At 40.0% G+C, this 23,504-nt stretch overlaps 1 protein-coding gene across 3 annotated transcripts in view; it reads right to left on the bottom strand.

Moving 5' to 3' along the window:
* Positions 1–23,504, bottom strand: part of vav2 (vav 2 guanine nucleotide exchange factor) — a 125,977-nt gene that overhangs the window by 78,174 nt on the left and 24,299 nt on the right. For all 3 annotated transcript variants that reach the window (XM_079485966.1, XM_079485964.1, XM_079485965.1), the window contains exon 2: positions 9,110–9,226. In XM_079485966.1, the coding sequence (XP_079342092.1) occupies positions 9,110–9,226 (117 nt within the window). The remainder of the gene's footprint in view (positions 1–9,109; positions 9,227–23,504) is intronic.

The following is a 23,504-nucleotide window of genomic DNA, read 5'->3' as shown; positions in this document are numbered from 1 at the left end:
CAATGACCTTCCTGTGCTCGAGAGACCAACGCTGTCAATCATCAAGACTGAACAACACAGTATGCACTAAAAAGATTGTAAAGTAGCAATAATAACAGAGCAGTCAGGCAGTTATTGTTGCCACCTAGTAGGGTCGACCCAACTGGTGAGAAATAGAGGAAGGCCAGCAGTTTAGAACCCACAGCATGAAGCCTCTCACCACCTGGCAGGGCATCTTCAAGAATGTAGAGGAAATGAGTCATAAAGAGGGGGAGAAAGAGAAATGAGCGAGAACAATCCAAATTTTATCATTCGTATCGAATTGCTCAGTCCATGTACTGTAGACTACGGCTTGACAAAAATCTCTAATATTGCCCTGAGAAGACCGGAACAGTTAATGTCCACTTTTATGAGGGTATTAACATAATTCCCTGAGTACATGTAAATGTACCAAAAACACCATATCTTCAAGGTCTACTATAAAAGAATAGTATTTACTATTACTCAAATAATAAAATATGTCGTTTTAGTGTATGAAGTGTACTCAATAATATAATTCAATAATTCACAGTACTGAAGCAGATGGACTTTGAATATTTGTCTAGGCAAGATTTATGTGTTGCACTATACTACCAAAGAAGGGCGTGAGAAAGACAGCAAGAAGATGAAGGTCAACATCTAAAAACGAACAAAAGGTCACACTGGCATATCTGGAGGGTATAAAATCAGATTAAGGGATATGAACCAGTGTTTCCTCTTTTCATAGCCATGTAATATACAAGTGCGGGGATAATAGATGTAAATGTAATGCATTAGTTCCAATTTTCATATCACTTGCCTTTGATATGGTATACGAGGGAGATTAGATCCACTTGTGGACAACTTTTATGGCTTCGAGTAGCCTCAAGCCCAGAGTGGCACTGCAGTCTTTATACAGCAACGTTCATGATAAGTTCGACTGCAAGAGAGAAAGCGAAATTCCCTTCTCACAGGCACTAGAATAATTAATGTACACCCACTGACATTTACACGATTTTATATTTTCAAAGACTAACTCCTAGGGATTTCTTAACAGTTAACAAAACACGCATTGTACGCTTTAACTGTACAACGTTTTTTTTCTTCTGAAACTGGGCAAGATTCTGTTTCTTTTTTTCTTTTTCAGCTTGTGTACTTTGGTTGGATTAACCATATGGGTCACCATATGATACAATTTTTATGACCTTGAGCCTGCTTGACCAACCACAGCTTAAATCACAACAGCCAGAGCAGATGAATCTAAAATAGCTTTCACCTTGAATAAATCCCTAGGATTTTAAAGGGATGGTTCGCCAAAAAATGTAAATTCTGTCATCATTTACTCAGTTTCTTGTCTTTCAAACCTGTATGACTTACTTTCTGACAAAACAAATAAAGAAGATATGTTGAAGAAATTTGGAAAAGGCAGTACCCGTTGAGTTCTATTGTATGGACACAAAAGCAAAGTCAATGGGTACAGTCGTTGTTCGGATAGCAAGATTCTTCAAAATATCTTCTTTTGCTGTTCTGTGGTAGAAAGTCATACAGGTTTGAAATGACAAGCGTTGAGTCAATTACAGACTTTTAATTTCTGAGTAAACTATCCATTTAATGCTCCAAAACACCACCAATAACAGAGTTCCCCTGCCATGAGATAAAAACCTTTCTGAATCATTCCCAAGAGATTACCACATATAGCAATGCTCCAGTTTACCTGTTACTTGTTTATATGGGCGGAGAGGTCAGCAAAAGCATAACTCCCCACCCACGTCAACCTAGACAGCAGAATCTCAAACAGTTTCTGGAGTTTATGGAGAAAGACAAACCCTCAATGTATATTTATTCATGCTCACGGATTCACAGGAAAAATGTACCTGTCTGTCAGAGGAATTCCTTTAGGTTTGCAGCCAAGTAAAGGGCAAGAGAAAGCGAACGAAACGGTGCAAGAGGAAGGGGGAAAGAAAAATAATGAGATTGCTCTACACAGGTCTCGTGGCTAGAGCTGAATGTAAAAGCTCTTCCTGCAGGGGTACTGCTCTTTCTGGATGATTCCTACGTACCGCCATGGCACGCTGGAGACGCACCAAGTGGGGAAATATAGCGCAGGCCAGCCAGCACATTAAAACTATGCCTCTCGTTCCTCTCACCCTTTATGTTACATCCGACTGCTTTTTGGACTCCGAGGCACACGTGCAGAGAATCTTCAAAGAGACTCTCATAAGCCATTGTGTTGTGTTACGTTCACAATCGAGAGACAAAAGAGCAGCGATTATTTCTGCAATGTAGATTTTATTGTGCACAGCGCTTGAGGTCTCTGTTTAACTTGTTCAGCAGTTCATCACTTTTCATTCTGCAGAATTAAACGCCCATGCCTGTCATCACCTCCTGTCAGAAAACAAAATCGCAGAAAAACAAAGAGCTGATTCTGGAAAAGCAGTCTTGGCAGATTTATGAAATATTGCTACTGTTTTGCTTTCATGCTGAAAACACAGAGTAGCTTATTACTTGTGCAGAGCTCTAGTGCTGACTAATACTTGATGTTTTACTTCATGTTGACATAATAGCCAGCAGTGATATTTTGAGAAGTCAACTGCAAAACACTTCATTATGGGACAATAAACTCATCAGCCTCTAAGAGTTTGATTCTGGCCTGGACACTTTTCAAATCTTGTCTGATACAACGTCTTTAAGGGGTAGTTCATCCAAAAACGAAAAATCTGTCATCATTTACTAACACGCAGGTTGTTTCAAACCTGTGTACATTTCTTCGTTTCAATAAACACAGAGAAAGATATTTGGAAAAATGTTAGCAATTTTCAGTTCTGTGACATTATCCCTCATTTCATTTGGAAAAACCATAATGAGATATTTTGAAGAAATTTGGAAAACAAAGAGTTCTCGGGCACCTTTGACTATCATTTAATTCTTCCTACTATAGTAGTCACTGATGTCCCGGAACTGAAAATTATAAACATTCTTCCAATTATCTTTCTCTGTGTTCCTCGGAACAACAAAACACTACAGTAAATTATACAGGTATGATATTACATAAGGGTGAGTAAATGCTAACATCATTTTCATTTTTGGGTGAACTATCCCTTTAAGTAAAATACACAAGTTTTTGTTAAAAACATGATGAGAATGTTAATTGTTTACATTATACACACGATGATAAACAACGCCTGACAACCTCCCGGTTTAGCGGGTACCTCTATAATGAGGTAAGAAATAATGAGGCAGGGCCAAAGTGAAGCAGGTACATCATTTCAATTATTCATTGCAGGAGAATTATCATCAAGAGAGAAACGTTTTGAATGAATAATTAAGTATGTTGGCAGCTTTATGTTAAAACATGCAGCCCTGCTTCTGATGGACAGCCATCGCTGGGGAACACAGTGTGACAGGGATTCAGAGGCAGACGACATTTGCTTTGAGGAGAGTGAGAATTCCTTGCATTCTGGGACATTTGCTTTAATGAACCAAGTGTGGCAAAATGGCTTTCACTGCAACAATATCTATAGGCTATAAATTTTATAGTCTCAATATCGTTTAATTCACAACAGGGATGCTTTTGCAGATGGAAGAAATACTTTCAGAAATAGATTGATTGTGACAAAGCAATTTTCAGCTAAAAGTACTTTATGGCCCAGGGTTAATCGTAAACTTAACCGAAGTAGTGAAACTGAAGTGAAAACATTCCCACCAACATTACAACAAAATATGCCTTCTATATGGAGATAAACGAATCGTGTTATTGGCCAGCAACCGGAAAACACATTCTCACTTGTCTGCAAAAATCAAGTCAATGTTTGAAGTAAATGTTTGCTTAGCAGTAGACATTTCATTCAACCAAACTGTATGAAGGGCCAAAAAGGCACTGACCTCAACACTGATGAAAAGTAAAAGCAAGCTAGCCTGACACAAGACCTCAGCCAACCCTCACCGGTGAAGCCTATTCCATTGTTTTAGCAGTCTCAGCTTGGCTCCACGTCGTTAAAACAGTAATTCATATAACCACAAAAACCTTTACAGAGCCTATTCATTATTGTCACCATTGTTCCTTAGCAGCTTTCTTAAAGCGGTGTGTTTAAGCGCAGGTATTTGAGCAGTGCTCTGCAGCAGCAGAGAATGCCTGGCAACCAGCTATTTTCAGACCCTGTTTGGAGAGGAAAAGAGAGGAGAAGAAATGGGAGAAGAGAACACAAGTACACTTGAACAGAAAAATGTATGCAAGGGGAGAGAATAAACATGGCAGGTCACTGAAATGTAATCTTGCATTTAAACAAAAAAGCCCAGCACTGTTAACACTGGAATTTGTGTTTAAAAATGAAACCACAAACAAGTGAAGTGAAAAGTGTTGCGTAGTTGACAAATAACATGGGAATATTACAGAGTCAATTTTAGACTTAAATCTATGTACTATATATTTTACGCATCATTTAATCACAGTTATAAATGCATAATGCAACATTATTTTCAACATATTGAATCATATTTTTTTCTGTTAAAGCCTTTGAATATGTTGTGTAGCAGGATGCTATAACAATAGCAAGAAAAACAGCACAACGTATAAGGCTGTAGTAACAAAACTATAGGCATTTAAATTAAACAAAATAGGCCTTTGCTTTACAAAAATTAAGAAATCATACTGCAAATAACTAAATATTAAAGACTAAATCCATGCACATGTGCAAAGAGTCTCACCCTTTGTTCTTATTTAATCTCTTGGAAAGAATATTTGACTCCCGGAGGTCTCTGAAGAGCCTCTCACTAACCCCAGTGGTGTCAATCATGAACCCGTTTTCCTGATCCTGCCCCCGGTTGCAACCGACTGTTAATTTAAAGCACTCCCACATGAGCCCGCTGGGAGGTTACCCAGTCTTCGAATAAAGACGAGGGATAATTATGACAACACTAAACAATCCAGCGGGTCAATGCGATTTTGTAGAACAGCAATGTCCCGATCGTCTTTGTTCTTACCACCCAGTGTCAGATCAATTGAATGCAATCTAACAACGGATAATCGAAACCGTCCTCAACCTGTCTGATTCGCACATTGCAAATCAGTGAGCTATAAAAAGGTTGCAAACAGGTGGAGTGTCATCACGCTAATTGTCACAAAGATGTGAAGCCGAGTGATTGTGCTGTTCATTTAAATGATAACAACGGCATATTCAGATCCAATTAGGAGGCGAGAGTAAGACAGGAGCAGTTTGGTTTGAATGCCACGTTAAACCCAAAACGAACCCCAGAGATCTCTGTGGTTATGAGTAATGATATCACAATGAATATGAAACGGTGAGGAGAACCTGGGTCCATCTGTGAGTGCGGTAAGGATGCGTCCCAGGGGCTGGTGGGTTAGAGGAGGGTATGGAGAGTAGACAGGAGCGCTCTGGCAGAGTGTTGGGGCGAGCCATCTGTTTGAAAGGCTTGAAAGCAGCGAGATGTAGAAATGGAAGAAAGACAATTACCTGAAGCATCAGGAGGGGCATGTGTCTCTGTAGCTGCTCCGCCCAGGAAAAAGTAATAACGTAGTGATGAATCGAGAGCATGCAGTGCTAAAATGGTCACACTAATGGACAGATTTTGTGTACACTAGATCGAGAGTCTTTCCTACCTAATGCAAGAGATATTAGCAGTGAGAGATTGGAGGTATAAAGTAGCTTCCTCGTCTCAAGATTGCTGAGTGAGATGCTCAGGGGTCGGCAACCGTTGCGACAAAAGTGCCATTTTGGGCCCTCTCCAACCAAATAATAAGGAGAAAGAGAAGGGAACCTACATAAACTAGTTGATGGGTAGAATAAACTATATAAAACACTCATTTATCTACAGTACAGCTCAATTATAAATTATAGCAACACACACAAGCAGTCAACAACGCCAAACATAATCCCCATCCTTGTAAAGCAGGGGTGTCAAAGTCAAATGGACGGAGGGCCAAATAAAAAATTTAGCTACAAGCCGAGGGCCGGACTGTTCGAATGTTCATTGAAAAATTTTTAAATGACGCATATAGTCTAGTGAACCTAATTGAACCTACTGAAAACCTAACAAATATATTCCAATATGATCAGATAAATAAAGCAATATTTTCTTATGGCTCTAAATATGTGATTGCACAGTAATGTTCACTTGTTTGAGGTTGAGGGTGAAACAGTCGTGTTATGGTCAAAGTAATTGTTATATTTTTAATCTGAATTTAAATTAAACACTCTCTGACCTGTTTGATGAATTTATGAATTATATTATGAATAATAGCCATGTAAAATGAATTTAAAATCTATTCTGTTTCACCACAGAAATATGCTTAGTGTAGCTGCTAAAACAACCAAAAACATGGTATATGATTAAAATGTTACATACAGTGTTACTCAGAGGCAATGCTCCACTATGAATAATGTTGAACTGAACTGAGTAAAAACTCTAAATATGTGATTGCACAGTAATGTTCACTTGTTTGAGGTTGAGGGTGATACTTGGTGGTGTCCCATCTTTTCCACAAGTTCATCAATGTTCGGGGTAAGGCTCTGAGCTGAGGAAATCCTCAGAATTGAGTGGAGGTGTTCAGCAGTAAGTCGACTTCTGTGTGATGTTTTGTTCAGGTTCATCAAAGAAAACAGTTGTTCACACAGGTATGTGCTGCCAAACATAGACAACGTTTGAGCAGCCTGGATGCGCAGCTGGGGCATTGTGTCGGGGAGGAAACGGGCGAACTCCGCAGCACCCACTGCCGCATATTTTGCCCTCAGTGCATCATTGCATTGGAGGTCAATCAACTCCATTTGGAGGTTTGGTGGTGAGCTTTCCACGTCAACAGCAAATGGGTTACCGAGCAGTTCCAACCTGCTTTTTTGTGCTTCAAAGTCAGCAAATCGGCGTCGAAAGTCAGCGGCAAGCATACCTATTTTATCAGCCAACTGTGCGCTCGGGAACGCACTGGTAGAGAGCTTCTCTTTCATGGTCTGGCAGCTGGGAAAGTGGCTCAAATTTTCTTTCCGCATCTGCGTCTCCCACAGAGTCAGTTTGGTTTTAAATGCCTTCACTGTACTGTACATATCAGAGATGACATGATCCCGACCCTGCAGCTGCAAGTTCATTGCATTCAGATGACTCGTAATGTCCGTGAACATATACTCCGACTCCCACCTTGTTTGAAACCCCCGGTTCTCAGTGTCCACCTTCCGTTTTGCCATTTTTGATGGGTATCTGAAAGTTAATTTTACTGTGATGCTGACGACTGCTGAGCCAATAAATATTGAAATGAAGCAGCCTACTGCTCGGTGCGTCACCGTTGCATTGTGGGAAATGTAGTATTGGTGCGTGTAAAAGATCTGCGGGCTGCCGGCTTGCTGCGGTCTGCGGGCCGGTTCTAATAATAAATCAAGATCATCCCAGGGGCCGTAAAAAACCTTCTCGCGGGCCGGATGTGGCCCGCGGGCCTTGACTCTGACATATGTGTTGTAAAGGCTAAGGACGATTCCACCATCCCGCCAACTAGGACACCAAGGACTAAAGTTTGTCCACTCCAATCAAAGGCACCCTGAAATTGACAGGCTTGGGAGATATATAGCCTCCGGGGTGAAAGTTCAACAATATTGGTGCACTCTTCAAAGATTAAAAAAGCTTTCTTCCACGCAGCTCCACAGCCTGAAATGCATCCGTCTCTCTTCATTGAAAGACGGTGGATGATTTGCATGTATGGTGCATTGACATCGAGCTGCCGACTTCAATATATTATAATGCGCTGCTTGCCCTTAATGGAGAATCAATGGCGGGACAAGCCCGTCACCTTCGAGTCGACGCAAACGCAATTTACACATTGACATGTGGAGGGTGTGTGTGATTGATTCTGACTGCTCGAGGGTTTTAATATTGTTTTCCGTACGCTCATTGACTCTCACTCACTGTCTTCAACATTATCCATTAAAGCCCAACGTCTGGCAAAGGCTTAATCTCGCTGTCTAAGCCCCTCCCTTCAAGATTCCCCAACAGGTCTCGCCCCTCCATTCGTTCCGGACCGCATATGCTTATAAGGGGCAAGGTGCTGAACTTTAGTTAAGAGAAGCAAAGCATTTGGGTTGAACCTGAATGCTTTACCCATGTAAATACTTCATGAAGTCCGATCAATTCATGCAACTAAAGCAATCAATATAAAAAAAGCTGACTTCTCCTCACTTTCACTAACAGCAACTCTTAAAAACCGTAATGATGATAAAGAACCCAATGCCAACCGATCCAAACAGTAAACATCAAGCTGAGTCTGCATGAAAATATGTTCTGAAACAGAATTAACAATGAGCAACTATCATGGGGGTCAGTGCATTGACCTAACTGCCACAGTTATATAAAGATCAGGCTTTGGTTGTTCTTAAGGTTGTCAAATTTTCTCCAATGCCTGACTGAAAGGGCAAAGTCAGCGTCACAGCGCTTACCCAGCTAGAGAAAATATCTGACGGAGCATTTGACAGTTTGAAATCAAGAGGGAATGCAGCAAATTGGATTTCAGAGACTAGATGCATCTGCCAGAATTTCTCGTTTGAATCTGTGTGTGTGGCAAACCAAAGGTAAAATAAAGTTTAAAAAAGGTCAAATCTAAAAAAGAGTGAACGCACACTCTCCTCTGACACTATATGGCCTAAATCACACAACAACAAAGAAATCAGCCATGTCAGGGGATAACTGTTCACAATTCTTGGAAACGTACTTAGAGACACACAGGCTCTCACAAACCATATGGATAGCGAGACAGAGATGCATTGGCACACACAGGCACGCTTCTGACCCCGAGGTGTTTGACCAAATGTGCACGTGAATATTCAAAAGCAGGAGATAAAACGAGGGGAAAGAAATCTCCAAAAGGCCAATAGAGCATTATACACGCTTTTATATTACCCGTGGCATCAATGGATTGTGTGCGTGTGTTAGCGTCTCTAAGTGGGTTGTGAGAAGTAGAACAAAGCCGACACACAATAGTCCCACTTATAGGTTAATCTCCCCTAAAAGGGCACGTGTCATTAATGTCATTCAGCTGCTGAGAATTAAACGTGATGCTGTAATATAGTGAATCGTCACAGATATCCTGTGTGCTCAGCAAAAAACCGCTGTGCCTCACCTTTCCGAAGTCCCTCACGTCAAATAGGTCGAAAGGATCAAACAGCTCGCTGTTCCTCAAGCCGAATTTGTCGTGGCACACTTTCAGAAACGTCCGGATATTCTTCAGGCACAGAAACTGGAAAAAAGGGAGACAAACACAGATGTTTTTGTTAAAATTGATTCCGGGCAAAAAGGAATAAATCAAATTTTAAGTCATTATAGTTAAACATTTGGTAATATTTACATTTCCATTTTAAAGGCATTAAAAGTCTCACACGGACCTCACGAGTAAGGAGAGCAATGACACCTCATTTTTTTTAAACTGTGTGTGGAGCATATTTAATTTCCTGCAGCCCATTGACAGTCAGTTCATTTCCTTCTTCCTGTACCAGTGATTAAGCAAACAGTTATCACACGCAGTGAATTGGATCCCCAGGCTTGGCTGAAGCAAAACAAGCCTTTAGATAAGCCAGTAAGAGCCAGCCGTGTCTGGCGTGATCTACCCGGTTCACCATTCACCTACCAGTCTACCTTCCTTCTGGTCTTTAAACAGAAACAAGATTAACTGGAAGACTGTCTTCATTCCATAAGTAATAACACTGATCATTAACATAAACATGACATAAGTGTTGGCTCTCAATCTTCCTTGTTTCAGAGAATTTTTCATAAACATACCTAGTAAAGAGCATTTGTCTGTCATGATAGACTTGAGCTGGGTGAAACCAATACAAGCGCATAAGCATTCACAAAACAATAACAACTTTGTCATTGTTTTTATTCACCCGCCAAATGTCACTGAATCATGTCCCATGTTTAATTCATGCCTCCAATATAATTAAATCACATGCACGGGTTCACATTTCTATGGAGACTGCGGTGGAAACAAAACTCTGCATACTGCAAATACTAGTAGCTGTGTTTGCATCAGCACAGCCGGACTAATATCCATTGAGAAACAGAGGGGGATGAAATCCAGAAATATTGCCGGCATGACCCCCATTATTCAGCAGGAATCACAACCCCTATTGTGAAAACACCACTAGCTGCTCTGTTTCTTGTGTAAAGCAGGACAACGGAGGCCTATTTCACACATTAACGCCAGTACAATGGAGATAACCACCCATATAACACAACCCCTATTAAATTCAGACAGCCCTGATGCCACTTGTAAAAGTATCCCATAATAAGTGTTGTAAGATAACCCCAGACGTGTCAGGAACATCGTGATGTAAAGACAAGTGTAGCAATGCTTTGTACTGGACTACTACATTTATCGTAAGAGATCAAATCTTTATTGCTAAGAATGACCGACAACATGATGTCATGATAAGAGATTTACAAGAATGCAAAGGCAACAATAATCATATGTAATTGGTACAAAATGGTGTACCGCTCTAATTTAAAGCTACGAACATAGATATGTTTACAAAAGTGCTAGCACTACAACATTTTCTCTCTTTGAAGTTCTGAACCTTGAACCCTAATAACACGCTCAAATTTGAAGCAACCTAGCATGGATTTTCTACCCTGTTCAGTCACATCCAGCACAAATACATAGGCTCTCTCTTTAAGTTAATCTGCTAAATAACAGGAGCCGTGTATCGTTCTCGGCTGTGAGGCGTCATAGCAGGGGTTTGAGCTCGCTCCTCCACCGCAGGCTGTGTTTGCCGTTAGCATTTAGATTCTAGGACTACATGAAAAGATCTAAGAAACAACTCTCTTGAAAAGGGAAAAGTGTGAAATGCTGAATGCATGAATACCAAATAGCTGTCATTCCCCGATGATCTGTCTGTCTTCACAGAATACTGTTGTTAACAGGGTTTACATTTATTTATTAGGAAGACACTTTCAGGCAAAGAAACTGACCAATGAACGCAAAAGCCATCAATAAATGTAGTACACAGCTCTAAGTTTAGAGGACAAGCAAGATGATGAATTATAGTAAGTTTAAAAATAAACTTTAGTTCCAATGAACTAAATCGACAAAAATTTAAACCAGGAAGGAATACAGATGGAAAGAAAAGGAAAGATGCAGTTTAAAAGGACTGATGAAGACCTTAGGGTATACTGCTGCGCTGTGTCTGAAAAGGTTAGGGGAAAAAAGCGCAGAGAAGAAGGGTTATGGAGCATCGGTCCCCAATGAGACACGAGGAGCACAGATCAATCCAGCCAGTGATTCGCTTCTAAAACATGAGAGGGTTACTCAAAGAGTCAAACAATCTGTCAAGGAGTTAGACGTGTAAACAAGCCTAAATGCAGTGACTCAAAAAGACAATCTGATGGGGAGAAGGCAGGCAGAGAAGCAGACAGTGGGACAGTGGGATGGCATGAGTCTAGACTGTGGTCAGACATCAGTCAGCCCTCTAAAACATCCAGCATATCTGTGGTATGAATCGGTACACACCTTCAGAGTGCCGTGAAGATAGAGGATGTTTGTTAGGACCTTCATTCCAACAAACAACAATCACATAGCTTCCTTGTAGTTCAACTGGTAGAGAGTGACGCATGTAACACCAAGATCAATTCAAAGTGAGCACACATGCTAATAAAGTCATTTTGGATAAATATAAAAATGTTTGTCAATCTTGAGGACATGAGTGATTCCAACAGATGGCACTGGAGGAATAGATAAGTTTCTCAGTAAAGGAGGGTGGAATCCAGGTATGAGAGCACTAGGAATCCAGCCATGAATTCGCAATGAAAATATTCACAATAAAAACACAAGCCAGGCGATGGTTCATAACCTGGCAAAGGGCCGACACCAGACTCAGAGCAGAGAGGGGATGTAAGAAGAGACCGCCCTCAGGGACAGGCATGGCAGAGGCATTTTGTCAGTGCTCTGATCCTTTGTCTGAAAGGTCCCACCGGAGCGCTCTGCTCGGGACAGGTTGGGACAGAGAAGAAAGAGAATGAAATGTATAAAGGGTAAAAGAGATGCCACACGCAGCCTGGCAAACATATTTATAAACACACATGCACCTAACAGCGTTAGATATCCTTGGGTGAGGCTAACGCTGATTGGCTCAGATCTCGTTCAGGATTTCCGGGTCAGAGAGATGCTAAACCCTCTCTGGAGAAAAACCTGACTTTGACTAATTGGAGAGGCAGACATTAAATGAATAATGTATGACGGTGTGCAAATGTTAATCTTATAGGATTATCCAAAAAGCCCACTTTATCACAGAAGCCCCTCTATGTTAAGATTGAATCAAATGCTGTGCACCTAATAGGAACCCCATCTGCCTGTGTCAAAATCAAATAAGAATGCAGAAAACAGCAGAGTCCTGTCTGTCACGCAGAGAAAAAAATATTTTAAAATGTGTTCTCCATGGAGACAGTTTTCACTTAAAGGAACAGTTCACCCAAAAATCTGTGATTTTTCACCTCATGCTTTTCCCAATGTCCATGCAAGGGTTGACTTACTTATAGCATTTTACAGACTTGAGTTCCTCTATGCACTGCTCAGCTCTCCATTCAGGGTTAGAAAGGCATACGGGTAAATATTGAGTGAATTACACATTTTGAACATTCCTTTAAAAATGGTACGTCCACACATTCAATGAAAATCCATTCAAAACCACCATAACTACCCGGTCTATTGAAAAAAGCCATTAGTCTACACAATCCACTGACAGCCATGTCTCTGAGGAAAAGTGAAGCAGTGGTTAGAGGAAATGTCTGAAAGATCCTCTGCCAGCTCAACCAGAAAACTCCTCTACCGAGGAACAAAGACCAGCCTGTCACAAATTAAGAAAAATGGCAAGCCTTTAAATAATGCCCCGACCTGGCCAGATAAAGGGAGTTTTTGGTGGCTGTGTATCAAAATGTCCACTGTCAGGCCTCTGGTACATAACTGTCAATGACTGGGTGAAGACAATAGGAGCCCGTCAGTATCCCAGAGCACTATCTGGACTCATCCATCCAGTTTCCCTTCAGCTGACTCAAGGGAGAATGAATGGATGTCTGACGGTCTGATCTACTGGATATTGTAGAGACAAAAACAAAAGTCAAACTCTTACTATATCTGACCAGACATCTCATTCAGCTTTCCTAATTCTGAAAAAATAGCAAAGTTTCGTTTGTGTCTGTAAGGGGTTTATGAATAAGTGTGTTTTACTTTATTGTTTGTATTCTTATATTCAATCTTGTGCAATGGTTAGTTGTCCTGTATTGCTGGCAGCCTGAGAGGTCCATTTAAAACATCCACGCTGCAAAAGTGCACTATGCATGACTGCTCATCCTCAGAGCCTCATCTTTTCTACTCAAAATGTTTTTCTGAAATAAAAAGTTGACTTTGATCCCAAAACAGGAGAATGAAGCGGCAATACGCCACGCACACAAAGTGACCAGAGATGCTTTAAACACAGGGTTGTCCACATTTGAACTTCAGATTTTTTTCTTCATGCCCAACAATCACACAGAAGCAGATCTGTAGACACTGGACAAAGGTCTGAGTAATCGGTAGATTAAGTAGCCGGCAAACACATCAGACACAGGGCTGATGAATGTGGATAGAAGGGCTGCAGAGAATCACAGACAACAGTCGATCAATGGAAAGGTTATTTATGATGCCAGGACAGGGAGCAGCATCCATTTGCTGCAGTCTATCACCCTTTCCAACTGTTTCTAGTATTTGAGATTTTAGTCCACTCCCCAGTGTGGGATCTTCAAAGGCTTAATCCTGTTAAAAGAGAACAAGAGACGAGACTGCATTTCTTAACAAAACTCTTCTGCTTAATACAAACACTGAGTGGCATTAGAGTCGGACACGCTCTTCTGAAATAATTGTACAAAGTGGCACTGGCAAACGTTTTTGCGAAGCAAGTGTTCTGTAAACATCGTCTTGTACTTTCCTTGCTGTGCAGGCTGTTTTCTATTGCACATCTTAAAAATGCATAATTAAAAGGGAGGCGTGAAGAGAAAACCACCACACTCCACCACATCTGTGCCATCAGCGACAGAAATCTCTTTAGAAGCAGTCAATCTAATAACAGGGACATTATCACACAAAAGCCATGAAATGGATTGAGGGAGCATGTCAGATTAATTTTGTAATGTTTGGATGGTATTATGTCCAAAAAATAATGGCTGCTTTCTGCAATGCCTAATATTTGTCCGTAAAATCATATGAACTATAGGGAATAAAATCATTTTAAATTGGAAGTAACTGTTTTTTACTCAATACTTTTTAATATCTCTCACTCAGTCCATCCATCTTCAATAATTTTCACTAAGCTTGCCACTATGCACTCTGGGATTGCCATCTCGTCAAGGAAACATGCTGCCTTAGAATTTGTCTCAAATTAGCTATCCTAAAATACAGCATAATGTTTCTTTTTAGCTTTTAACATTCAGCTTTTCTTCCACAGTATGACACCATAAAATGCTGTTTGGGTAGGTAGCTAACTTTCGCAACAGAGCTCAAAACTCGTCTTTACCCACTTCTTTTTCCAAGTGTATATTTGCAACTGCCTACCTTTGCCAATAAGAATTGTTTTACCCTTCCACAGTCCAAGAGACCATGCTCAAATGTGTTTACCATTACCATTTTCATTAAGAAATCAAAAACATGTAGCAAGACTTGTGTTCAATGTAAAAAAAGCTGAACTCCATTTGACTGTCTGATTGTTTTTCTCTTCAGAAAAATAAAAAAGTGCTTGAGCAGAACAGTGCGAGGAGCATTTGACACAGATCATGTCTTCTGAGTGCAGCTGTTGGCTCTCAGCACTTAGCTGCCATTATCTCAGAGCTAGCTAATGTCATTAACATAGAAAATGGCCTCTTAATCACTCCACTGATTCTGTGGCTTCTGTACATGTCATATTTAAATAATCATTTTCACAGCCCGGGCTAAATCATTCAATCACCAGATACAACATCTATACAAGATTACTTGCAGCTGATTTGCAACCTCGTCCCGCCCTGCTCGCCACATGTAGGTTTTAAATATGTGATTAGTTATTGCAAAGATGCTCTCTTTTTATAATTCACTCTATATAGACTTCCATTACGCTGCATATCTGTTTCTCTCGGCTGCCTTCGTGCAGAAGTCATGGAAGTTAAGTGTGAACAGGGCCTAAGTGCATTTAAAGTTCCAGTGAAATAAAAAAGGACAATTCTTCTTTTTTCATGAAATATGTGGGTAATCTTCTTTTTAAAATTCATGTCCTCATTAATCTGTACCATCTCAAATGACGTAAATTAGGCGGCCGGAGCATCCGTTAACTCCTCCCCTTCAACTCTCAATCTGCTGCCATCTTAATTAAAAAATCAATGCTGTTTTTACACATCCAATCAATTTGCAGAGAAAAAGCAAGCCACATATTTTCTCCTTTGAAAATCCATCTCATTCGGAAATGTGTCAGAACACGGAAGTAAAAAACGACTGCAACTTCCGGTTCACGGGGACTTTAATGTGCAGTAACAGCATATTTTTCAGTTTGTGAAGCTAAAAAACCCAGAGGGAATGATTATCTTATCTTTCTTTCCAGATCCATTTTTAGAGTGCTAGAATGTAGAAGCTTTTCTTCATTCCACTAATTTCAGGCATGTGTGTGGGTGTCTTAACTTCATAGCAAGTTTTTGGATGTTCTTTGCAGTATTGAGTCATTTTGGCTCATCCAGTGGACACTGTTTTGAAAAAGCATTGACTCATTTATATTTCATCTACACAAGCAAAAAAGTAAGCTTGGACGATTAACAAGAAATGCATTTAAACGCATTTAAAACAACTTGCTAAATAAAAAATTTAATAAACCACATATTAGATTAGATTAGATTAAACTTTATTGTCATTACACATATACAAGTACAGTGAAACGAAATGTAGTTTAGGTCTAACCAGAAGTGCATTTAGCAAGTGCAGGATATACAGTTAGAATAAATATTGATTCATCTTTATTATTTCAAAATGCATAAGCCCAGTATTCTCCCAATTCAATATGTTTAAGCCACACTTCCTGTTTACATATGCAGTGGAATTTAATTGGACAGCTTTTTGGCAGCGTTGATTTAGCAGGAGGAGATAACAGCAGCAAAGGGAACAATGGGTCCTGAGACACCTCACACCGGTGCAAGTTTCTCTCTGCGCGACAACAACATAAACACACAAACCAAAATAAATCCCAGCCTCTCTCCTCTACGCCTTTTTCATTACAGTTCAGTATAATGTAATTAACTCTTGATAAATCATTGAAATTCTTCAGTAATAACAAGCAAATCTGGGTAGTTTGGAGCAAAGAGGGCTTTGTCAGAGGATATGGATGAGAGAAGCATGAGCTATCATGATCAAAAGGGAGCTCCCTAACACTGATCTCACTGGAAAAGAACAGGAGATGGGGGAAAAAAAGGATCATAGTCTCGCTTCGGTTTATGCTCAGCGGATGTTCTTTCATCAGCAGGCTACAGATCCAGCCAGGGGCTGGTGAGTATGGGTCTGCAGAGGATCAGAGCTGCAGCCACAGACCCAGACAGAGAGCCCGGAGCCCAGGAGGGGATGTTGGCCTCATAATCTAACACCACGACTCAAATAAGCAAGCAGTCAGACTAAAAGAGAATGTTTTAATGTGGAAGGCATGATAAGAGATGGAAATGCTAATGATTCCGAGAGACTTGGCGACACAGCGTTTAACTGAAGTGCAAATCCTGCATTTGTAAGCACGCAAAACAAGTCAGATCCAAATATTCCCCACAGTACAAGACAAGTTTGATCTATGTGGCATATCTAAAACAGGCGTGCACAACCTCCACAAAAATAAAACACACAACAGGGTACACGAAACGCAACCTCAAAATATGAGACGAGAGATCACGTGAGATACGCACTCTAGCATGCCGTAAAGCTTTAAAGCGGATGACCAATTTTCATCCTCTGGTGACACTGGAAGGCATACTGTGCATATGGGGCAAATTTAAGGGTCATGCCTTGAGATGGTGCGTGTGAATTTATTTGCGATGAGCAGTCACGCAGATGCTAGACGGACACAGCCGGCAGCATCCTGATGTGCCTTATAAAGAAGAAGAGCATGGCGGCAAAGAAAGAAAAAGATGTCACTCTGGATTTAGCCTAGTTTCCAACATGCCCATTAATTTCAAAGCAGATGGTTTAAAAAGGGATGAAAAAAGCTTTGCTTAAGCTAGAGCAACCCGGAGCTGAGAGTCAAACAGGCAAAAGTGAGTTTTAGAAAAGACAAACACGTGATCTGTGCTGAAAGGATTTTAGCTGAATCATTTTAGGTCTACATTGGTATCAGGCAGTATATTGGTTGATGTAGAGAAAGGACGATGGGTGGGACAAATAACTTTCTAGGCTAAAATGAGAGGGGAGAAGGAGAGGAAAGTACATGAGAGGACCGAGATCACAATATTTGAACCAGCCCGGACAAGCCATGTAAACTCCCCTATCCTAACCCACATAGTGAGATCACTTAATAGACAGCTGGGACAATGGCAACACAGATGGAGGAAACTCGTATCCAATTCACACGTCCTTTTCATTCAGCAGAAGGCAGATTTCCAGTATTTGCCAAAAGCAGCAGACAAAATAAAAATAATAGACACCCTTTAGCCAACTAGAAGTGTCCATGCTCTTGTTCGTTTCATGCACAATGATGTACTTATAGTGAACCTAAAAATAAAATGAATGTAATTCCAAACCTGAATAACTTCCTTTGTTATGTGGAACACAAGGGGGGCTGTGAGCAGAATTCGCATGATGCCCTCTTTAAAATAAAGGTGCTTCACGATGCCACCTTTCTTGTCTAAATGGTTCTATAAAGAACCTTTAAAATCTAAAGAACCTTTCTGTCTCACAAAAGGTTCGTTGTGGCGAAATTCTACCTTTGACTAAATGGTTCTTTGTGAAACCAAAAATTGTTCTTCTATGGCATCGCTGTGAAGAACCTTTTAAGCACCTTTATTTTTAAGAATGTGCTCCTATTCACACAAATGCTAACAAATTTCAACAAAAAGCAACATGTGTGAACATTTGATTTGTAATGAAGTCTTCTGAAGCTAAATACTTAGAATTCTTACATGGTATACTTTTACAGTGCTTGACAGCATCACTTTTTTTTAAATGTATCCTTTTGTGAAGAAAATAAAAGGGGTTTAGTTATCGTGAGCTTTTAAGCAATGTGTTTTTAAGCAATGACGGTATCTGTGATATACACAGCACTCTCCTACAGTGACACCATTGAAAAGTTGCAGAAACTCCATCAGTCCTATATATACACTAAATGCACAATAGTACCACTCATGTAGAGATAAATAAAGATTTCATTATGCTCAAATTCATCTGGAGTGACAAAAGGATTTAGTAAAGTAGGATTACAGTGGTCCCCTGTTCTTTCCTTTTAAATCTATCACCAGCTATTAGTGCCAAGAGTCATTTGTTTGGGCCATAACTAGGAATGTAACATTACTTGAACATGGTTTATATTGTTCTCAACAGTCCAACACACTGTTATGCAGTTTAATGGAATATTTAATCAATGGGAACAAAGAACAGGCTAGCAAATGATTTAGTTTATTATGTCCTGTCAGAACTGCAGTGTAATTCAAAGTAGTGATCTTTATATATGCTCATCAATTTGGGTTTGTATGGCCGAATGCTTGTGAAATGTTGCATATACTCTTTATTGTTGAAGCATTTTTATACCTACACGTTGAAATGTGAACGAAGACTAAAAATCTCGACAGTCAACAGAACGCATCGTATATTTTTCTAGCCCCAACATGTGGGGATTCTTTCAACAAAGCAAACACAAAACACAGCCAATGAAATTACTGCATGGTGCAGCATTATCCAGAGCGTTAGATGATCTAATCTGTTATACCTCTATAGCCCTTTTCTTTGGGTCGCTGCCATTATTCACGCTTTAAGATCAACAATAAACCGTGAAAAATTAAAGCCCTGAGGTGTTGCTATTGTTGGAAACGCCATTTCTGACACAACAATATAGCTGATGGCAAATAGCGCAATTTCGCTTTAAATTATAAAAATATAGGTTCCTCTCACTGCAGTCAAGCGAGTGAAAGGAGCTGGATCTGCCCATCATATAATTGACCTGTTTTATTACAGGGTATGTGGGAATGCCCCGGGAGAGCCTATAAATATACTAGGCCAGACTGGAAAACTCACCTCCGCTGGTTTGCATTTTTTCCTCCGAAGCGAAATTCGAATGCGAGCTGTCTGATATTCATCTGCATTTTGCACGAGTCGCAAAGCCTCTGATGATTTACCATGTGTCACCGCCGCAATAAGACACTTTCCCCTACGCCTTAACCGAACAAAGGTTCGCAATTCTTCACTGCCATCCCCGTTTGATGACATCATCCCCGCATGAATCCCACAAAAACAAATCTTATCTACAGACATAAAGGTGCGTCGCTTCAACTTTTTTTTATCATTTATCCTTACACCAACAAGATGAAATATTAGCCATGCTTCCTGCTCGGAATAAAATAAGCTGAGCTTTCGTGCCAGCAACAGCTCCAGGCAACAAAAGAGATCCGATTTAAAACAAATAGCCCATTTATATCTATTTAAACAGGCACCTTGCTGAATCAGAGAAAGATTAACGCTAGAAGTCGCTTTAAAAGATGTCTATCTGAGCTATTCCAACAGCCCCTGCCAGACCCTTCAACCAATGACCAGAACCGCGCCTTGTGCAGCTTGTTTAAATCCCAGTTCTCTCCAGTCTAAAATGATAGTACAGGACAAAATTCGCAATCTCAGCACTGCACTTCTAGGTGAGAACACCCTTCTGAAGTGTCCTGACATTTACAGGACATGAATAATACAGCGAATGACTTTCAGCAAGCCTTTGCGAGGCTTTACGCCATTTCAAAGGACATCCAAGTGACTTTTTCCAGTCTGAATTTCAAAGAGATGTAAACACCAGCCTGCCAATAATGTTATTAATGCAGAGATGAATATGGTCCTGTCATACTTCCAGAAAAGTACGCCTACTAGAAAAAAATCCTACAAATGTAGTAGTGAACCGATAGTCAATTATATCTGAGGTTGCAATGAACCTAAATATTACATTTACAGTTAGCCTACATTAGATTTGCACTGGTAATGAAATAGGCAACATCCAAATTTCAAGCTATACATCCTTAGATACATCACAAAACTATTTTGAGATAAAAAAAATAAGGTAACACTTTATTTTACAATGCCCTTGTTGCGCTTATATTTACTACAGTATTTATTATACATTTAGCATAATAACCCTATAGTAAGTACATGTAGTTCCTTATTATTACTCAGTACTTCAATACTCTATGTATTTATGCTCTAACACAAGACATGTAAAATAAAATGAAACCAAAAATCACTCTATTTGTTCATTACTAAATCACAAAGAAACCCTACTGTTCTAAAACAAATTAGCCATCCAGAAATATCCTGTAATCCATCATTAAAAATAATTTCCCTCCAATATCTGTGCTTGCCATGAGCAGATGATGAAAATAATTGATGTGGTAGTCAGTTTTTGTTGGGACTTTGGCACCCAAGCATGCTTCATTTAACGGCCAATAACAGATAGTTAAGTTCTTATTGTACTGGTTAATTAAGTACATTTTTACAGATTAATTGTTATCCATGTGGCAAGTTGAAACATGGGGGGTGGGGTGACTGGCGGGGAGACAATGTACCTCACTGTAACTATTCATCACCACCCGGCGAATAATACACTACTGAGGCAGGAACGGAACGCAGTGGGATCTGAGGGAGACGACGTCTGACTCGCAAAACAGCAGGGAAGGAAATCGAGAAGGTATTGGCTTGCAATTCCGTGTATCCCGACACTGCATTCCAGGTAGCATCCCAAAACCATACTGTTCAATTAGCACTCTAGACGCATGTGTTCTGGAGCCTGTGTTGAGGTTCCCCATGTTTGAGATTCAACACATGCTGAGCGAAGCTCTGTGAATAAAACAAGAAGTGTAGGACTGGCCACAGTTTAAAAAAAGATGAATCTATTTGGTATCCTGCACTAAATTGATGTATGGACTGGCAGGCAGATGGAGTGTTTAAACCACAAATGAATGGAAAGGGTCAGCTCTTTGTTACACTTTATATTCATTTCAGCTCATCGCTACTGATAACAGGCCAGAGTGTTCAGAGGGAACACGCATTGCATGAGAGGCAGCTTGGTTACTAAAATATTAGCTCTGCGAACTCTCGCTTGAAAGGGACAGTCATTAAAGCAGGATACATTTGGTACACTTTAAAACTTGGGTGTTTTAATCTTTAATTAGTGAGTATATGCGGCATGGGCTTTATGTGGGTCACAAATAAGATCTCATCATTTTAGGACAGTTTTATAAAAAGTCACCAAAGAGCTGCAGGCCTGAGCTGATACAGATCATTTGCTGATTAAAAGGCGGAATAGATGATTTGGTAAATTTAGCCTGCTATCACTAAAATCTTGATCCCACACGCCATGCGAATCGCCCACCAAAACACATGAACGTGCACAAACCAGAAGCTCTTGGATCGATTCCAATAAATCGTGTCTCATTCACCAATGATAACATGTTACGGTACAAAGTAAATAACGTTACTACAATGGCAAAAACCGCTAACGTAAACGACAACGGGATAAGATGCGGCATAATTCCTGTTAGATGCTGGGTAACGATGTAATACATAACTGCCCACAAACTACATAAGCAACATAATCAAAACCCATCAACATTGAATCAAAACTAATATGTAACTACCTGTCCAGAAGTAACCGTGGCATCATCTTTGAAACCCTTGACTCCCGTTTTGAAACCCTTGAACCCTTGCTCCCAGCATGGAAAAGCAACAGTGATTTTAATCATACCGGTCAACACCCCCATTTTGGCCATGATTTTTCACACCCATCTCTTGTGCAAACCTCCAGAACTAAATCGGGTACAGACTGAGCTGGAAACCCCCAGTGACCGAAATGCATTCGCAAATGGAATTCTGCTTTCACCTCTTTGCTGATTAAATGTTTTAAGTCGTGGCAGTTTTTAAGATGGTCTTTATTTTTGTTCATCCTTTGCAAGTGCCAGTTGCTAACGTGCACACATTTAACAAGTGGAAAGTTAGGTTCCAGCGGTTTACCTGCCATTTTCCCGTTGTGTCTGCACACTGCACATTTGACAATGAAAATTGTCAAAAGCGCTATATAAATAAAGCTGACTTGACTTGACTAGTGACCGTGCTAATGACTGGTGTCCGCGTGAACGGTGCGCAGTGGTATGCAACATACGTTGACTGAAATGAACATGACCTATCATTGCCTTCCCACCGAGGGAAATGATTGGGCAAATGTTTTTTGGTCCTTTGCCTTTCACAGACGATTTATAATTATAAAAATACCAATTGTATCACTATACTTATTGATTGCTATCAGGATGTTAAGAGATTTCCATCCAGCAAGACAAGATCGTTTCTTGACAGGATTGACTACTCAATCTTAAATTAAGCAACTTTATCTAAAATACATTCGCAATGAATGGTTTGGACACAGCTAAAAAGAATTGATGTTAAGCTTAAATGCTTGAAATTAGATTTAGATTTAAATTGTGTGTATGCATAAATAAATAAATTAAACTGCATCTGACCAGAGAATCAAGCGCAAAAGTGCCCAGCATAAATTTATATTTTTAAAACGGTTGGAAATACATACACATACATCTCAAGTTGGTTAAGAGAATGCCCAGTCTGTAACACGCTGAAGCAGTGATAATAATATTCTACTTTATTTCTCCATAAATTTTTTTTCCATCCAACAGTTGTATTTTTATACTTTGGATTATTGGAGTATTATTATTTTTTTCTGCAGAAACTGCACTCCACAGGGCTGTACAGTGAGACATATATGATACGAAAACAGTCTGTGCTAAGAGTAAATTAGCCAGTGTATCTCTGTACATTAAACAGAGCTGCTTGTTTGTGTGAAGTGCGTTGGTTGGCGTGCTTGTTTGTTTGTGACATTAATCAATGGCGCACCTCTATATTACTTAGTTTTAGTCGTCTTTAAGAATCTGCTAAAAACACATCTCTTCCGTCAACATCTATCCCAGTAGTACATTCTACTTCTTCTCTTCTCTCCTATGTCCCCCCAAAAAAGAAAAACAAATCTTAGCTTCGTATACCGTGCATTGTTGTTCTTTTGTTTCACAAATTGCTTCTATTGTTGTTGTATTCTATTGTAAATGAATGAGAACAAAAATGTCTCCAACCTGATGCTCTCACAGAAAGCTCAAGACGTTTAAGCCTGCTTTTATAGTGTTTATAGTTTAATGTTCCAGGTTTTGCAGCACGTTCTGCTCCCACGTTCAGTCAGACAAGCATGTTTGAGTGTTGTGTACCTCCGCTGTGGGCTGAAAGCACTGCCTGGTAACAATATGCGCCTCAAATATCT

The sequence above is a fragment of the Barbatula barbatula genome, assembly GCF_947034865.1.
Source record: "Barbatula barbatula genome assembly, chromosome: 22".
Classification (NCBI taxonomy): domain Eukaryota; kingdom Metazoa; phylum Chordata; class Actinopteri; order Cypriniformes; family Nemacheilidae; genus Barbatula; species Barbatula barbatula.
This window is presented reverse-complemented; position numbering and strand designations above follow the sequence as displayed.